The following is a 17,725-nucleotide window of genomic DNA, read 5'->3' as shown; positions in this document are numbered from 1 at the left end:
CTGGACTGTTTAAGGCTTCAACAGCTCTGTTACGAGAAGAATGACTTCTAGTTCTTGCTCCTGTTCCCTGTTGAGGTTGTTGCCTATCTGAGGCAGAAATAGCAGCATCAGCAGCCCCCTTCCTTGCTTCTACTTCTTGGGGAAATAGCAGCTGAATAGTGTTCCAAAGAACTGTGTTCACTGTGCAATATCTCCCATTGCTGCCAAATTTCAGATTATACAAGTAAATCATCGGATAATATGAAATTAATGATACACTAGACAAAAATATTGTTGGCCAACATATCTACCTGATAAGCTGTCTGCACTTGGGGCACCTCTTCCCGCATTTATCAGCCGCGGAACGCAAACATACTTTGCAAAAACTGCAAGAACAGAGAATAAACCATTCTCAGGTCCCTGGTTGAGTTTGGTTATTGAGGACATCTGATAGACAAACAGAGTAAAAAAACGAAATCATCATCTAGTTTGGCTTTACCTGTGTCCACAAGATGTGGTACTCGGCTCATAACATATATCCAAACAGATCTGCCAAGTTGAATGAAGTTAGATGTCAATACTCAAGATAGTCGCATATCATCGTGCCACTAGGATCAGGAAGAAGGAAAGCTAATTATCATGAATGAAGTCTTACTGCACAGGAAAGTTCTTCTCGAAGCCTATCCATGCATGGTATTGCAGCACTTGAGCCCGAAACACCATTGCCCTTGGTGTTCACCCCATCTTCTCTATCCTTCTCTATTTCTGCAGTAGTGTCTGTTTTTGACTCTTTATTCATGTTCTCACTTTCTGTAGTAAGTTGTTAAAGCCAAAGATGTAAAGAGAATCAGAACCCAAAATTTAGTATGGAGCAAAAAACATAAAGAAAAAAGGGAAACAGAGAACATCAAGCGACCTTGTTTTGGTTTCGGATCATCTTCATCAAGATCAAGAACAGCTACCGGGATCGAGGGGGGACTTCTCCTCTGAGCCTTGCGTTTTCTGTAGACACCCCACATTAACATCCCGATTGAAACAAGAATAATAGAGGCTATTCTAATTGAGGAAGCAACAGCAAAAGCACGGCGGCAGAAGGCCATAAACCGCTTCTTTACTTCCATAACCAGAAAGCAATAATAGAACAAGAAAACCAAAGCCCTCAAGGCTCAATCTATATTTAAGAAGAACAGAGTTACATACTCGAAAGATTTTCTTCTCGTAAGTGTGGACAGAAAACCTCTTGACCATGTAAAGATAAGGGAAACCCAATATACAAGAAAGGAAAATTTCCAAAACAAAATCACGGAGAAAATAAATCTCAATATAAAACGGGACCACCAACCGGAAACGGAAAATTTTTAAAAAATCCCAGAATGACGACGAATCGAAAAATAAGCATACACGCATAATTGAAAAAATATTGAGAAGAAGAGATACGGTTGAACCTTCTTGAATTTGTTGGTGGGGTTCTGAAACTCTTCAGATCGGATCTTTTCTTGTGCTTGAAGTGGCGATCGGGGGTGTCTTCAACGATGAGGCTTGCGACGAGAAGCGCCTCTTCATCCCAACCAGCCATGGCGGCGACCGATCGAAACCTTGGACTGAACAAATTTTCATTTTTTGGGCCATCTTCGGTGGTTTCGGCTTGTTTCTGAGATGCACTTTCAGGGTTTTCTGGGCTTTTGTTGGGATACTCTGTGGCCAGCATTTCGTTGAAGCCCTTCCAATAGGGAGAAGATACTGCTTAGTATGGGGGCGAGGAAGAAGAGAGGTGGACGTAACGGTCAAATTTCTTGGAGTGGGGTTCTTATATTTGGAGAGTAACGGCTAGTTTGGGGAGTGTTTCCGTGTTGCAAGTGCAAATTACTTACTGTGGAACTCGTACTCTCAATTGGTCAAATCTTTCAAGAAGCAGTCGTCATAAAAAAAAAAAAAAGTTTTTTCAAAAAATCTGAATCTCTTTTTATTTCTTAGTGGCTGATGTAAGTCGCGCGAAATCAGGATTTTCGGATCGGGTCGCTAGATCGGATCGCTGGGTTAAGATTGTTGAACCCTTCTTTCGAATTACCTGAAGTGGATCCTGAGAACACAGCAAACGTGAGACTAGCCGAGAAGCTCTCAGCGATGGCCCTCCGATACTTAAGTTAGAAAAGGCGAGATCCAAAATATGTTAACGAGATCGAGTGAGACCATAAATATGACGGTAAAAATAAGTGGTGAAACCTGTTTGAATAATAATAAATAAGGCTATTTATACTTGTACAATACCCTCTATGTGTGCGACACGTGACTCCAATGAAAGCGGGCCATGTCACCCCTGTAAAGCCTGCTACCGCCGCTGCTATACCTGTGCACTGGGCTCCACCTGCGCGCAGTCATAGGATGCAGTCATAGGATGCATGAAAAAGTGCTAAAAATAGGGGGTATTTTTGTAATTTATGCATTTTCCCTCATCAGTGGCTTAGAATTAACCCAAAAAAAAAATTATAAAACCCTACTTGTCTTAATGTTTTATGGCATTATTACAGTAAATTATTCTTAAAGTAGCATATATCAATATTTTAATGTGATCTATCTTTAACCACTCGTAATGATGATGTAAAATATTGACATAACTACGTTAAGTCAATTGAAAATTTTTTATTCGAATCAAATTTAGTCAAATCAATTCAATTACAGAGCAAATATATTATATTTATCATATAATTAATTAAAATTTAATTTAATTGAATTTGAACTAAAATTTTCCTAAAATTTTCCTAAGTCAATTTTGCAGCAAACCAGTTTATGCCCTAATCTTAAGTTCCCATTCTACACCAAATAAATACTCATGCAGATTCTACAAGTACAACTAGATAACGTATTCACCTTTTGCTATTTGAGATTATACATACACACGAACACATATATACACAATTAATCACTTAAATTATCTATCTCTACGCTACCATCAAACTCGTATGATAAAAGAAAAAGAGACCAAGAAAGAAAGACAAAAGAAAACTCCTACTATTTATTTTCAAACGTTTTTGCTCTGCTCCTCTAACACTCCCATGGTAACAACCCGGTTCTCGGGTTGGTGCAAGTCTCAAGTACCCGGTATCATTAACTTCACAAAATCTAGTAGACCAATCCAATGGCTAAAAGGGTTTGGTTCCCAGACCGGGTGCCTGGTCTTTGGAACCCACATTTCTCTCCTGCTGCCAGTCTGACACATAAGTGGCCACCCTCCTATAGAACTTCTCCTTAACACTTCCCACACTTGGTACTTGTAGTGATTACTCACCACAACACTTGTATTCATATTCACGTGTCTGAACTTGGGCTTCAGATGAAAATGATGCACTGTATTGATTAATGAAGAATGCAGCGCCTCTGGCTTCACTATACTCTTGTGCCTCTCCGGTGCAGCCAGTCGACATGTATAAGCGGCCATTACTCCTCTTGTTGGGTGCTTTTTCTGGCCTGATGGCCCAAAACTGTGGCACGAGACACGCACCTCAGCCACCTCACGAGGTCTAGACTTATTATTGACAATGTCATGTAGCGATAGGCCTCTTGTGTCTTGATCCAAGGCCACGCATGTCGTGTCACATTATAATTTGACCCCAAGAGCGATTCTAAAACATACTCTATCTCATCATCGCTGTTGTTATCATATATGAACCAGTGTTGGACTCCTATTCGAGCATGGTACATGATCCATTCAGGCAAGAATCCAGCTTGATTTCTCAACATGGTGCAAACGCACATTTTCTGTTGTTTATCACGAGACCTTGGATTTGGGCTGAAGTGATGTTTCAACCGTGCCATGCAACTGAGGGTCCGCTTACCAACGACCCTAACCGAAACCTTAATCGAATCAGTAAAGCTGCTGATACCAAATGTTTGTGGATTGTTCAGGACACTCAGAGGGGTTCTGCACCTGACAATCTCTTGAGCAGCAGAAACGACGTCGGCCCACAAAACGAAGTTTGCCTTCGTCAAATTTCCACCCGTAAACACATTTGAACTTTGAAGGGTCAGTAGTTCTTCCTGACCGTAGATATATACACATTTGAGATGAGTTGAGGGGTAAATATATACACTTGATGTCATCTCTGGTAAATAGAGAGGCAGACGGAGGATATTTCAGGAAAACCAGCGCCTGGTCGGGGAAAAGAACCGTTTCTCGAATTGAGATCGCCGGAGTAACAGAGTTCTCGCCGGATATCACTCCATAGCCAGAATATTCCATTTGGATGCTAGTCTGGGGTGATATAAAAATATGATCATATAAAGGAACTACCTGTAAAGGAACTATCTATAAAAATATCATTATATATTTTCACAGGTTAATATTCCATTCTTATACGAATAGTTTGATTAAAAAAAATTTATTTAACTAGTAATAAGTAAATAATAAATTAATTAAAATTAAATATAATTTTGTATATAATAATTTTTATTAATATTAATAAATTTAATAAATTTTAATTAAAAAAATAATGTATATAATAGATAAAAACAAATATCATAAATAGTTACGTATAATTATATCAAATAATTTAGCGTTTGCCATTTGATTAGTGGGCTTTTTTTTTTATAGATCAGTATTGGGCCGATCTTGGCTCGGGAAGATTTTGACTGGGTCAAGTTCAAGGTCCATTATCAATGTGGCCCATTGTTGATGAGGTGAACTATTGACATATGCGGCCCATTACACCTTTCTACCTGACTTGTGCAAATATGAGTGTAGTAGGGTTTCATTATATATGTTGCACCTCAATTTTGAATAACTTGGGCAGTAGAGATGGAAAGGGCATCAGTTTGAGCATCATTTATGTGTTATTGGTTTATGTAAATTTGAAAAGTTTAGGTTCATATATGACAAATAAGAGATAGTAACATATATACCTTAATGATTCCAACAATTATTCAAGAGGTTTAAGTGAGTTGGATCATCATCGATATATGTCATTTCTGATAAGTACATCCAATACCATTTTTTTCTTTTCTTTTTGTCATTTTGTGTGTTTTCTATCTGAAATGAGTTCTCCCAATAGATACCTTTTTAACTTAAGTTGGGCATCTACATCAATATAGATAGTAGTAGTAGTAAAGGTTGCAAGTAATTAAAACAAGAGTTGGGTTGCTCCCAACGACAAAACCAGGCAGCCTTGACGCCACCTAATATATATAGGAATCCCATCATTAACAAACATTTTTTCATTTTTGTTGCATATTAATTAATTATTGTAGAATTTGTCAACCAAGAAACAAGGATCCCTTTTGTGTAAATTATTTCTAACTTCAATTAATTATATGCATCCACGCTTTTTAGGCCTTGACCCCATATCACGCTTTTTTCATTCAATCATGTACCTTAGCCTTCCCCCTTTAACCAGCCCCTTTTCATTATTTATGTCCAACCCTGCATCCATTATTATCTCTCAGAATCTTCCCCTCCTTGTAATATAAACTCCTTCCCATCTCAACAAGCTTTACCATCAAAACCTTATATTAATTTCCCCAAACAGTAGTAAAGCCACTAGCTACCTACATCATTCATTTATATATGTATAATCCTTATAAATTTGCTGGTCTCTTCTGTTCGATTTTATCCTCCTAATTAGCAGTTAGTTTTTAGTTGTGACTAATTAATTACAACATGGGAAGGCAACCTTGTTGTGATAAAGTTGGTCTGAAAAGAGGTCCATGGACTATGGAAGAAGACCACAAGCTCATCACTTTTATTCTCAACAATGGCATTCAGTGCTGGAGAATGGTTCCTAAGCTTGCAGGTTATTAATAAATATCATCAATTGTTTTAATTCCATGTATTCATTGTACTACTAATGTTTTTGTTTTAATGATGCATGTACTGATAGGTTTGTTGAGATGTGGTAAGAGCTGTCGATTAAGATGGATTAATTACCTAAGACCTGACCTCAAAAGAGGGGAGCTGTCAGAAATGGAAGAGAATCAGATTATAGAGCTTCATGCCCGTCTTGGTAACAGGTAATCAATGACGCATTCTCATCCTATCCCTCACTCTCTTATCTGTTTGTCTGATTCTTGAGAATTAAACAGTTTGGCTACTTGTATGTTCTTGCAGGTGGTCTAAGATTGCGTCTCATTTTCCGGGGCGAACCGACAATGAAATCAAGAACCACTGGAACACTCGAATCAAGAAGAGGCTGAGACTCCTTGGAATAGACCCCTTAACACACCACCCCATTCACCCCAAACAAAATGTTGATCATGAGCAGAAAACTGAATCAGAACTAATCAAGCGGAGTTTAGGGAATGAAGAAGAAAAGGTTTCTGATCATCAGAATGCAGCTGAATTAATGATAACAGCAGAAGCAGAAATCGAGAAGAGTGATGAGAGCAGTGCTGTTCATCTGATAAATAACTATGAGATGATGTGCAGGAGTCATGACATGGACTTGTGGGTGAGAAATCAGAACAGTAACTATTCCACTAATTGTTACAGCAATGAGGATTCAGCAGTGTCAGTGAGTTATCACAACTCGACTGCAGCCGAGTCCAGCAATGTTTCCATTCATGAAGAAAGTAGTACGTCTGGTGATCTGCAGAAATGGGTTGAGAGTGTAGACTCAATGCTGTCATCATGGGATGGATATGGATTCAACCAACTAGACCAACAGCTCTTCTTTTGATGATCAGAGCAACACAATGATTCTTGAACCCACTTCTAATTACTGGTTTAAGTCCATGCATGTAAATTCATAGTCTTAGTTTAGAATTCCCTTCTTCTTGGTTTGGATTTTGTCAAAGTCAATCTTCTGGTGCAATGCTTGGGTCTCATATATTGTACTATGCTTCTATTTCATTTTAGTCCTCCTCCATTGGGTCTAGTTTGGGTAAATCACTTTGACTTTCCATTAAGTTAAGTCAAAATACACAAAACACTTCCTGACTTTTATAAAATTACAGTTACGTACACCTCTTGACGTTACAATTGTAATTACAACTTCACTACCTATTCATAGGCAAAGTTTACCACAAACACTCCCTAAAAAATATTACACTACACCTCTCGAAAAATGTACCTATAATTTTAAAAGACAGAAAGTGTTTGAAAATTTTAGCCTAACCTTGGGGATATAAATGTCATTTTCTCTTTTTCTGTTAACATACCTCACTAAATCTCAACCCATTTACGTACTTGACCAAAAAAATGGATCAATGTTTACAGGACTACGATATGATACATGTATTACGCTAATTATTTTATTAAATTTGTTTTTATATACATGGCATATATAAACCATATAAAAGATCCAATAAAATTTGTAACAAAAAAAAAAACAATCCGAACTGCTTAAGCAAAAGGCCTTCTGTTTAACGCATGGGTCATGTGGAATTGCATATGAAAATTTCAAGGAAGGCATCATGCCTCTTTCTAGGATTCTTGGCTCTTCAAAGAATTTGATTAGTACAGCAAATGGAGGAGCACGATTACATATAAAAATATGTTTGTTGGGATCATAATTGGATGTATATCAATAATATGTTTTCGTTAATTATTAGCCCAATTAATATATATATATATATAATAATAAAATGCATCTCATTCACGAATAATTTAGATAAAAAGAAAGGACTTATTAATTATAGTAGGTAGCTTGTACAAATATTTAAATACACACATGGTGCTAAAAGGTAAAAATGACGAATAAATCAGAAAGAGGTGCATTATGAGTTTTTTCAAGAAATAATTAAATGATCAAAGCTTATCTAAATGACTACAAAAAAAAAACAATTAATTTAGGCACTATTACAATATTGAGGGTTTTTGCCTAAAATGTAATGGTGTATTATTTGTTATTAATATAGAAGCGGGAGTGTATTTGTGGGAGCATGTGGGCGGCGTCATGCTCATGCATGCCTCTATTTTAATTCATCCTCATATATAGATAACTTTATTTTTTAAATTAAAAAATAAGGGATAGATGTAATGGGAAGTTAGAAGTTAGAAGTGGTGTATGAATTATATTTATAGATGTCGTAGCAAAGATAGCATAAATTAACATTTCTTTTTAGCAGTCCAATTGGCACCCCACCATAATAATAAAAAGACAAAATTGTAGGGAATGTGTACTTGACCTTTTTCCCTTACTGGATCATAAATAGTTTTTCGCCCAAGCCTGGTCCGTCTGTGAAGTCCTATGGGCCTGGATTGGATTGAAGAATTGGGCCATAAAGTGAATTGTGATTAACACAAAGTTTATCGAAATTTATCGGTGGGAGGTGGGATGATGGGATGGGCGTCCTCAGACTCGGAGTATTCCGGAAGTTTGATTAGTTGAGAATCTGTTTAGTAGCGGTTACTGGAACTGGGGATTAGATCGATACATACACCACCGTCTCTATACACACTCCCTCCCTCCCTCCCTCTGTTACTTTTACCTAAGCTCTCACTCTCCCTTTTCCGGTTTCTCTCTCTACTGTGGAAGAAACACCGTCGAGTTTCTCTGTTTTCTTCATGTATTTACCATGACTATTGCTTCCATTTCTGTGCTCCGCCAGAAACTACCCCACTTCCTCTCCACAGGTTTTCTATGCCAGCAACGATTCATCTCTGCCGCTGCTCGCCACCACCAAAACCCTATCAATGTCAGAAGGCAGCACCAGCACCAGCAACCTCAGAAGAATCTTCTCAGAGCTCGAGAAACCTTTAAGAAGCAGTTCTCCGCTCTTGCTCCTACCCTATCCCCCGACGATGAGCTTCCGCTGACGGAAAATCAGGCAGTCGGCACCGTCGCCTCATCGCAAGCCAATTTCATGCGCGTAGTCGTGAATTCCGCTTCGCAGCCCGAAGATTCTGCAAGTTTGGGGGTGGAGCTGCTGTGCGTGGTGAAGGCTGTCTTGAAGAAAATCAGGAGGCGAGTGCTTGTGGGGGATAAGGTTCTGGTTGGGTCGATTGATTGGGTGGACAGGAGAGGAATGATTGAAAATGTGTTTCAGCGGAAGAGTGAGATTTTGGATCCTCCTGTGGCGAATGTCGATCATCTGCTGGTGCTTTTTTCGTTGGAGCAGCCGAAAATTGAACCGTTTATGCTTACTAGGTTCCTTGTGGAGGCTGAATCTACTGGAATCCCCCTCACGCTTGCGCTGAATAAGGCGGAGCTCGTTGATGAATCGGTATGAAATTGCATTTATACTTGTATTTTTCTGAATATTGACCTGAGAGCATAGCCAGTTTAAGTGAATCGTTTCGCAACTGATTAGAGTGGGTCAATGATATTGGACATGTTATGCTGCTTAATTTGAATGATTTATGGCAAACTCTGTAAGTTGTTCTCGAGATCAATCATTAAAGTCCATAAATATAGGATTATTTTTTACTGTATGTAAATTTTTCTTAAGCGTTATTCAATAATGTTGGTAATGCTATTAGCGATACAGGTCTCGCTTTAGTAGTACAGTTCTTACTCCTTTTCTCTGCAATCACATGCTAACACTAATGATCTCAGTGTCATGTTGGTCTAATTGTTTCCTATATGCACTCGAATATCCCTTATTTATCGTAATGTAATACTGTCCTGATTCCTCATCATTATTGACTTTCTGGTGAAATCAACTTCTGAAGACACTGGTGGAGTGGAAATCTCGGCTTCGTGGTTGGGGCTATGAGCCAGTTCTTTGTAGTGTTGATACTAAACGTGGACTGGATACGCTGCAATTCATTCTGAGAGACCAGACCTCTGTAATTGTTGGTCCTAGTGGCGTTGGTAAATCAAGTTTGATCAATGCATTAAGAGGCAATAAAAGTGTTCTTGCGGCTACTGAAGAGGATAATTGGTTTGAGCCTGTAGGTTTTCTCTTTGGTCTATATATAATGTTTTTTTGCTTATTCTGTATTTCTTCATTCTTTAAATTATTTAAAGACTCTCCCCCCACTCGGAATATCACTTGTGCAGATTCTGGGTAGCAAGTGGTTTGAAGAGCAGCGTGTTGGGGAAGTGTCAACAAGGAGTGGAAGAGGGAAGCACACCACTCGAAATGTTTCATTGCTTCCATTGTCTGGAGGAGGATATCTTGCTGACACTCCCGGATTTAATCAGCCTAGTTTGATGAAAGTAACGAAGCAATCCCTTCCGCAATATTTTCCAGAGGTTTCTGCTATTAACTCTTCTTCTATTCTCTTAGTTCTATGCATCTGTCAATTAGCCACTATATCTATCTTCAGTTTTCAAACTGAATGACTGATTCATTTTTCCTTCTCAGATCCAAAAAATGCTGAAAGACAATGGACCTGGAAAATGCTCTTTCAGTGATTGCCTGCATCTAGGTGAACCAGGGTGCCTTGTGAAAGGTGACTGGGAAAGATATGCATACTATCTTCAGCTTCTTGATGAGATTAAGATTAGAGAGGAGTTTCAACTGAGGACTGTTGGAACGAAAAGAGAGAGTGATGTGAGGTATGTTCAACGCAATCACAGTTAAATATATTCTTCGCCACATCGCATAAGTTACATTGAGTTTGAAGATCAGAATTTCTGAAAGCTGAAATAACTGAATCATGCATGCTTATGAAAAAGTTAGATACATTTCTGTTGCCAAAGCTTTTACTTATAGCTTATTGTTTCTGAATTTTTTAAATTGCTATACTCCCTGCATTTTTCCCCCAAATTGCGTTATTTTCTGTTCTGACTTCTGGAATGGAATTTGGATTAGGCTCAAGGTTGGAGAACTGGGTGTCAAGCAAGCTGAACCAAGATTAGAACCCAAGAAGCACAGGAGACAATCTCGCAAAAAGGTCAACCAGTCTATACTAGATGAGTTGGATGAACTTGATGATGATGACGAAATGTTGGACGGAGACTATCCTGTTAGGGCAGTAAAAGAAGACAATCAATAAGGGAACTGTACACTTCCGATGGTGTAAGAAATCGCTATGGTGCATGTTGCCTCGAAGATCGTTGTAAATAATCTCAACTTCCTTAACCCTTTTAGTCGATGAGAGTTCAATACTGTTCATAGTGAGGATTTACAAATTCTGAACATTTTGTAACAAGATCAGGATTTATCAGCAATGCCGTTGTCTCACGAGTATCAACTTTCCGTTAGTGAAGTTTATACGGAAAAGCATTGCAAGCATATCAAAGGACCGGTATGGTATTGTGAATTTGGAACCAAGCATCGTAGTTTATTTAAATTTTAATTCGAATTTGCTTTGAATTTTATTTTTTAAATATCGGTAAACTACTTATACACTCTTACATTTTTCATGTATGAAATTGATAAAGCATCATACTTTAAATATGATTAGAAAGAAGTAATGATCAAAATCTATGTCTTAACGCTTTCAAGAAAAGCAACGACACATGTTTTGCCGTAGTTGATTGGACCCGGATCTTTGTACCTATACCATTAGGCGGTACTCGGGTCTGGTGAAATTCCTGGCCCGAATCGGCCTATTGACACCCTCCTTAAGAATCTCAACAGATCCTTAGCCCAAAGTGTTCTGCAACAGATCCTTTGGGCCCATATCATCCGATAGTCCAAAGGCCACCAAGTTCCCCTTCAGAAAAGCTCATTAATGATGGATTCCCCCCTATCATCTGGGCCAAATTGTGCCCCGTCCCACGCTCGCTGAGGGAGGCGAGATGAAGAGGACAGTTGACAGCGCGATTCGAAGCGTGAAGACGGTTGCGGAGTGCCCTCGCCTCACCAAGTTTTCTCTTCACGCTCCCAAAATTGTGAGCTCTAATTTCTCTGCCACTTTAATTTTTGCCCACTCACTGAATTTACTACAGAAGAAGAATTGATTGAAGCATCCGATTTCTATTCTAGTATTAGTTCAATCAGGGTAGCTGTAAGACCAACTGAAATTAAGTTGATGATCGTGGACCGGAAAGAGAAGCACGAATCATGTTTTTTTTGTTTGGTTATAATCCTTTTTAATGCGGATTTTTTCACAAGTGTGTGTATCAACTTTCAAGCCTCGCATATTAGTTCTATATACAGACATCTTCTGGAGGTCCTTGGACTGGATTTAGATTTTCCCAGATCGAGTATAATGCTTAATATCAAATGTGATTGAGTGACATAGAAATTGGGTGCTAAACAGTTTCAAGTGTCTATTCTTTAGTCTGACATTCTTTGTTTAGCAACAGAAATTTATGATACATATATATATGCTACTTAAAGACATACAGCACCGAGTTTTCATTTGAGTCATAGCTTTTGTGTTGATGATACTTTCATTATGTTTTGACTGTGTTCTGAACTTCTTTCAGGTAGAGGTGGAATTTGACAACGGCAGTGCTTATAATCTGCCCGCTGAATACTTGAGGATATATAGCCCAGCAGTCGATAGTAAGATTAGATCAATCAGAGGTGAAAAGGTAACTGGAAGACAGTGCTTTATTGTTGGCATTCTTAATTTTAAACGCCATGAACAAAATTGTATAATGGTTGGTAGCTCTGGAGGGGAGGGATCAGCCTTATGATTACACAATAATTCCATACATGGTGGATGAAATTCTCTCATTTGAGGAATCATAGATGTCCGAAATTTGAATTTCTTTTGGTTGTTGGCTGCTCTTTTTCCTTTTAATGTTATGAGGATAACTTGAGCCTTGATCAGGTTATATCTGGGAGGCGTCATGTGGGAATCATGTCAGCAGAACCTGTGGGGAACTATGGGGTGAGGTAATATAATTTCATGAACATAAAGAAGCCATGCGCCAAAAGAATTCCCTATTGATTACTTATTTCTTACCTTTGTGGTTGATGTAGATTACTTTTTGACGACTTGCATAAAACAGGGATTTTTACGTGGGATTACTTCTATCATCTTGGTAGCAATAAGTTTTCTCTCATGAGAAATTACATCCAAACTCTAAAGAAACATGGACTGAGTAGGGATCCACCACGGAAGAAGTGATTTTTAGTCTTCAAGTTGTTGAGTTGCATGCTGTTAAGGGAATGAATATGCACTGAGGCTGTAGATGTACTGGACATGTTCCAGTTCACATGATAAAAATGTAACAAATGACCTGTTTTGATACAGAAGGGGGTTTTGAGTTATTTCCTTCATTCATTCTCAAGTTTATCTTTTGTAAACAGGTTTGTAGTTGAAGTACCAATTTTATATACAAATTTATTTAACATATTTATACGAAGGATTACTTAATCAAGATCTTTACATTAATCTTTGATATTTTTGGTGTAATAAATGAGGACCTATTTTGATCTTCAAGAGGCTTCATGTATATGTTAAAAGTTTTAATGTGGACATTTGATTATTTCTCTTCCAAGAACAAATCTTTTAATTAAGGCCAAAATTTCAGCATAGTGGATTATTACTGTTTATAATTTGTAAAATATTTATGGTTGTACACATAGTATGTACACTTTGGGTTGAATGTCACTTATCTTTTAACATGTAGATCCTATTTATTATAAAATATAATGAAGATGTCGATTACATCTGGATGATTGACATTTCTCCAAGGTAAACAGTTTTTCACCCACCTTGAATTATGTGTTAGGCAGGTAGGGATCTGTTCCAAATCATTTTCAGTGCATTTATGAGCAGCAATGTTAAATGTTTATTGCTTCTGCACAAGGGCTAATGTTCAGCTGCTTCCAAAGACTGATTTCAGAGGTTTGATGTCCTGGAGGAATTAATTTAAGACAACGTAATTGTCCTGGAGGAATCAAACCTGCATCTCTGTTATCACAGACCATTTCTCAGTGAAAGTAATCTCTTGCTTATTATCCCAATACGTTATAGTGTAACTTAGTGTAAGAGTTTGTTTGGTTCAACTGAGAGGAAAAAAGAAGTGAAGAGGGGAAGGGAAAGAATAATAATTTTTTCAAGTTTTGGTGTGATTGGTAAGAGTGTGGATTTTAAATATTTTCCTTTGTTTGGTACGAGAAAACATATCGACAAGAAAAGATTGAGTTTTGCAATTTTATTTAATAACATTTATCTGCATTTTGTATTAGAAAATATATGAATTAATATTATACTAATATGATTTTAGTATATCAAAAATTTAAAAACCTTATTAATAAAAATATTTATAAAATAAGAACAAGAATATTTTTTATTAATAAAAATATTTGTCAAAATGAGTATGGTTCATTTATTCTAAATTATTTAATTTAAATAAAATAAAAATTACTAATAATGTTTTCGATCAACGAATTCGAATCCACACATCAGCGCCTTTGTTCGTATCAAAAATAATTTTGTATATCATCTTCAAACGCATCGAAAAAGGCAATGCAAAGAAGGCATGCATCTCCAGTGATTTTGTTATATTTTTCTGGTAATTATGTATAACATTATTAGCAGGAAAGAGAAAAGAATTGGAGTAAAGTTATATGCATATATATATATATATAGGTAATAGAGTAAAATAAAAATAAAAAATGTACATTTTTTTATTTTTTGGCCTTATACTTTCATTTTTTCGCTTAATTTCGGATGAAAAAAATTAAATTTCGAAGGAGTTTCATATACATTAAGTTTTACTTCATCTCCGTCTTTTCTTCCTAATCAAATACCAAACTCTCTTTTGTACATTTATTTTTACTTCCACTTCTCTTATACTTTCACTTTCCACCCCAACCTAACACGCTTTAAATCTTGAATTAAGTAATCAAGTACGTAAAAAATGAATTAAGAGTGTCCAAATGTGCAAAATGAATCATAGACCAAGTAAAATGTTGCCTTAAATTTCACAAGTGAATAACTATGAAGTATTGATTATTCATTGATTGCCAAGACTCGGACTTCCTTAAGGGATGGAAAGTCCGCCTTCACCTAACCCCTCAAAAATATGGTTTTCTACTTTTCTACTTTAGAAAATAAATAATTCTTAAGAAATAATGGAAAAAAGTTTCATATGTACAAATAAATTTCAAAGTCCAAAACTTCCTAGTAAAAGTGATCTAACAAGAACCCTCCTTGAATCACTCTTAACATAGCATGAAGTTTTAGGTTGTGTTGATTTTTGAAACTAAATGCAAAAACAAGGAAGAAAGAAACAGGACAAACTCACAAAAGTGTCTCACAACTCCGACGTCGTTTGGGTAAGTCAACCTTAATCTTTGGTGTCCGCCTCTCTGTCACCAAAACCTGGATCACTCCCAAGCAACAAAATACGAACTTGATGCTTTTCTTGTTTTCTTTTTTTTCAACATTGAACTGTGTGAGTCGTGGGAAAAGAAATCCTGATTATGTTGACCGACCCCAATAATATATTCACATTTCACACTAATATATTTTTATATAGATTTAATCAGTTAGATTACAGGTCATTACTGGAAATTTCGCTCTTTTTCTTTAATCTCACTGTCTTGCCCCACGATCTTGCATCTCTGGCATCCAATTAAATTGAGAAAATGATGAAGGAGAGAGCTGACTTTGGCAAAAATTCACATTTCAGATCTTTTCAGGGCAACCCATTTTAGTTCTTGGCTATGTAACAATGGCAACGGGAAAATTTCCATCTTTTTTAGTGGTGGTGGTGGTGGTGGCGGGCCTGTCAGTGAGCGGCGGAGGGGCCAAGAAATCGGGCAATGAGGTGGTGGTTGGGACTGCGCCGTATAGGATCCACACGCTGTTCTCGGTGGAGTGTCAGAATTACTTCGATTGGCAAACGGTGGGCCTTATGCATAGCTTCCGTAAAGCTCAGCAGCCTGGCCCGATTACCCGGCTGCTCAGTTGTACTGAGGAAGAGAAGAAGACTTATAAAGGCATGGACTTGGCGCCAACACTTGAAGTGCCTTCAATGAGTAGGCACCCCAAGACTGGTGATTGGTGAGTGAAAATGTACATCCATGCATGTTGGACATGTACATACATCTAAGTTTCTTTGATTTTTCGTGTATTTAAACATCAGCTCATCTATTAGGTGTCAGAATGAGAGGGGTGGTTGTATTTTATTTCTCTAACAGCCTGCATGGCAAGCCTATTATTGTTTTTGTGTTAATTGTTTGAGTTTAGTTTCTTGGCTCTAAGAAGTGGGTCGTATTTTATGTTTTTCTTATTCCTATTATTGCCTCTTGTTTCTAGATTCAAGAAGTGAACTCTCACTACTGAAGGTATTGCTTCATTTGTTGTTTGAGTGAATATTAATCAGAGGTTGTTGTTTTACTATTTTACCACTTCCAGAAAGATTTTCTACAACGTCGACACCATTGTTAAGCATGCATCCTTTTGGAGTCATAGAAGTTTTTTCCTATTGTTTTGGTTTAATCCACTTATGCTTGTGTGCACTTGTGGAGACAAATGAAAAAGTTTGTTTCTTTTATGATTTTTCCTTGGTTATTGCAGGTATCCTGCAATTAATAAACCGGCTGGTGTAGTTCACTGGCTTAAACATAGCAAAGAGGCAGAGAATGTTGATTGGGTGGTTATTCTAGATGCGGATATGATCATTCGAGGTCCAATCATACCATGGGAGCTTGGAGCAGAGAAAGGCAGACCTGTTGCTGCGTATTATGGGTAATAATAGTGTTCTCGATCCTTTCATTCAGTCGGAAACTTGTGAATTTTCAGAGATTACAGTATATGAGTGTCATCTTGCATCAACAAATTTTGGTTTCAACCGTCACTAGTTGATGGGACCATAGAAATCATAGGCCAGATGGTTAGATCGCCTTCTCTCTCTCTCTCTCGCTCGCTCTGTCTCTATCTCTATCTCTCATTTTAACCGCGAACATAGCTCTGTCTTAGTTGCCCCTATTTGTTTTCTAGATAGTCTTTTGTTGTCTCTTGTTCTCAGGGTGTTTACTGCATTAACTCTGTTGCATGTCTAATGGGTAATCTTTCCCATCTAGACAAGATCCCTCGTGCATCTACACTTTAATGGATGGGAAATTGATGAATGTGAAACCTACAAATCAAATCTCTCAAGCACTTGAATTTCAGTTTCTCGCCAACAAAAGATGATTGAAGTATTTTGCAATAGATTTCTGTGCTTGAATCTTCATAATTTTTCATACAGTTATTCAAGTAATTGATGTCAATTTGAAAGTTATACATATGACTTCCTAGGTGGTTTGATACCCATCTCGCCTGTGACCAAGTAACCGTGTCATTGCATGGTATTTTATCTCAGAAGAAAATCATTAATCAAAATGGATAAATCACTCTTAAAAGAAGAGTTCTTCTGTGTATTTATTTGTTTTTTTTCTTTATGGTGTTAAATTTGTAGCTAAGAAGATGCTCATTTAGGAATGAAATTTTGCAAGCTTTCTTATATAACATTTCTTGTGAGAGTGTTCTCATAATCAGTACAATTCTTCACAGGTACTTGGTTGGATGTGATAATGTTCTTGCAAAACTGCACACAAAGCATCCTGAACTCTGTGACAAGGTTGGTGGGCTTTTAGCCATGCATATTGATGATCTTCGAGCTTTAGCACCCATGTGGTTATCAAAAACTGAAGAAGTACGGGAAGATACAGCTCACTGGGCTACTAATTACACTGGTGATATATATGGAACTGGGTGGATTAGTGAAATGTATGGATACTCATTTGGTGCTGCAGAGGTAACATTTTGCATACATATTTATCTCTTATCCCATGATGTGTCCCGCATTTCGTCCTTCTTATGGTTTCTATCATTTTCTCATTGGTACTAAACTTTTATTTTGTAAGGTTAAATTATAATAGAGTTGAAAGAGTAAAAATGTTATAGGACAAAACTAAGATACTAGGAGAAAGAGGTTGGAGAGAGAAGAGAGGAAAACATGAGAGACTTGGA

At 37.3% G+C, this 17,725-nt stretch overlaps 5 protein-coding genes across 8 annotated transcripts in view; 4 read left to right on the top strand and 1 right to left on the bottom strand.

Annotated features, from left to right (window-relative positions):
• The window catches only part of LOC105177507, a 4,570-nt gene extending 354 nt beyond the window's left edge, over positions 1–4,216 (bottom strand). Inside the window, 12 exon segments of the mRNA XM_020699125.1 lie at positions 7–200; positions 291–365; positions 479–528; positions 635–789; positions 896–981; positions 1,425–1,723; positions 2,048–2,059; positions 2,327–2,344; positions 3,027–3,229; positions 3,232–3,531; positions 3,534–3,963; positions 3,965–4,216. Of these exon segments, the coding sequence (XP_020554784.1) occupies positions 7–200; positions 291–365; positions 479–528; positions 635–789; positions 896–981; positions 1,425–1,723; positions 2,048–2,059; positions 2,327–2,344; positions 3,027–3,229; positions 3,232–3,531; positions 3,534–3,963; positions 3,965–4,216 (2,074 nt within the window).
• On the top strand, positions 5,477–6,845 carry LOC110013184 (myb-related protein 315-like). Its single transcript, XM_020699247.1, has 3 exons — positions 5,477–5,762; positions 5,850–5,979; positions 6,077–6,845. Exons 1-3 carry the CDS (start codon positions 5,630–5,632, stop codon positions 6,642–6,644), a joined length of 831 nt encoding a protein of 276 aa, XP_020554906.1. The 5' UTR covers positions 5,477–5,629; the 3' UTR covers positions 6,645–6,845.
• On the top strand, positions 8,304–11,155 carry LOC105177379 (small ribosomal subunit biogenesis GTPase RsgA). Its single transcript, XM_011100507.2, has 5 exons — positions 8,304–9,132; positions 9,581–9,802; positions 9,912–10,106; positions 10,219–10,412; positions 10,669–11,155. The coding sequence occupies exons 1-5, from the start codon at positions 8,485–8,487 to the stop codon at positions 10,850–10,852; spliced, it is 1,443 nt and encodes a 480-aa protein (XP_011098809.1). The 5' UTR covers positions 8,304–8,484; the 3' UTR covers positions 10,853–11,155.
• LOC110013156 lies at positions 11,542–13,115 on the top strand. 4 transcript variants are annotated; one of them, XM_020698963.1, is made up of 4 exons: positions 11,542–11,693; positions 12,234–12,341; positions 12,584–12,643; positions 12,765–13,115. In XM_020698963.1, exons 1-4 carry the CDS (start codon positions 11,601–11,603, stop codon positions 12,819–12,821), a joined length of 318 nt encoding a protein of 105 aa, XP_020554622.1. In that variant the 5' UTR covers positions 11,542–11,600; the 3' UTR covers positions 12,822–13,115. The 4 variants fall into 4 exon arrangements, with proteins under 4 accessions (XP_020554622.1, XP_020554623.1, XP_020554621.1 ...); XM_020698964.1 differs by having other exon boundaries at positions 12,584–12,648; XM_020698962.1 differs by having other exon boundaries at positions 12,584–12,648; positions 12,736–13,115.
• Positions 14,903–17,725, top strand: part of LOC105177377 (peptidyl serine alpha-galactosyltransferase-like) — a 7,442-nt gene continuing 4,619 nt past the window's right edge. The window contains exons 1-4 of the mRNA XM_011100498.2: positions 14,903–15,042; positions 15,399–15,772; positions 16,289–16,459; positions 17,267–17,510. Of these exons, the coding sequence (XP_011098800.1) occupies positions 14,974–15,042; positions 15,399–15,772; positions 16,289–16,459; positions 17,267–17,510 (858 nt within the window). The 5' untranslated portion in view covers positions 14,903–14,973. The remainder of the gene's footprint in view (positions 15,043–15,398; positions 15,773–16,288; positions 16,460–17,266; positions 17,511–17,725) is intronic.

The sequence above is a fragment of the Sesamum indicum genome, linkage group LG15 (genome assembly GCF_000512975.1).
Source record: "Sesamum indicum cultivar Zhongzhi No. 13 linkage group LG15, S_indicum_v1.0, whole genome shotgun sequence".
In the NCBI taxonomy this organism is placed as follows: domain Eukaryota; kingdom Viridiplantae; phylum Streptophyta; class Magnoliopsida; order Lamiales; family Pedaliaceae; genus Sesamum; species Sesamum indicum.
This window is presented reverse-complemented; position numbering and strand designations above follow the sequence as displayed.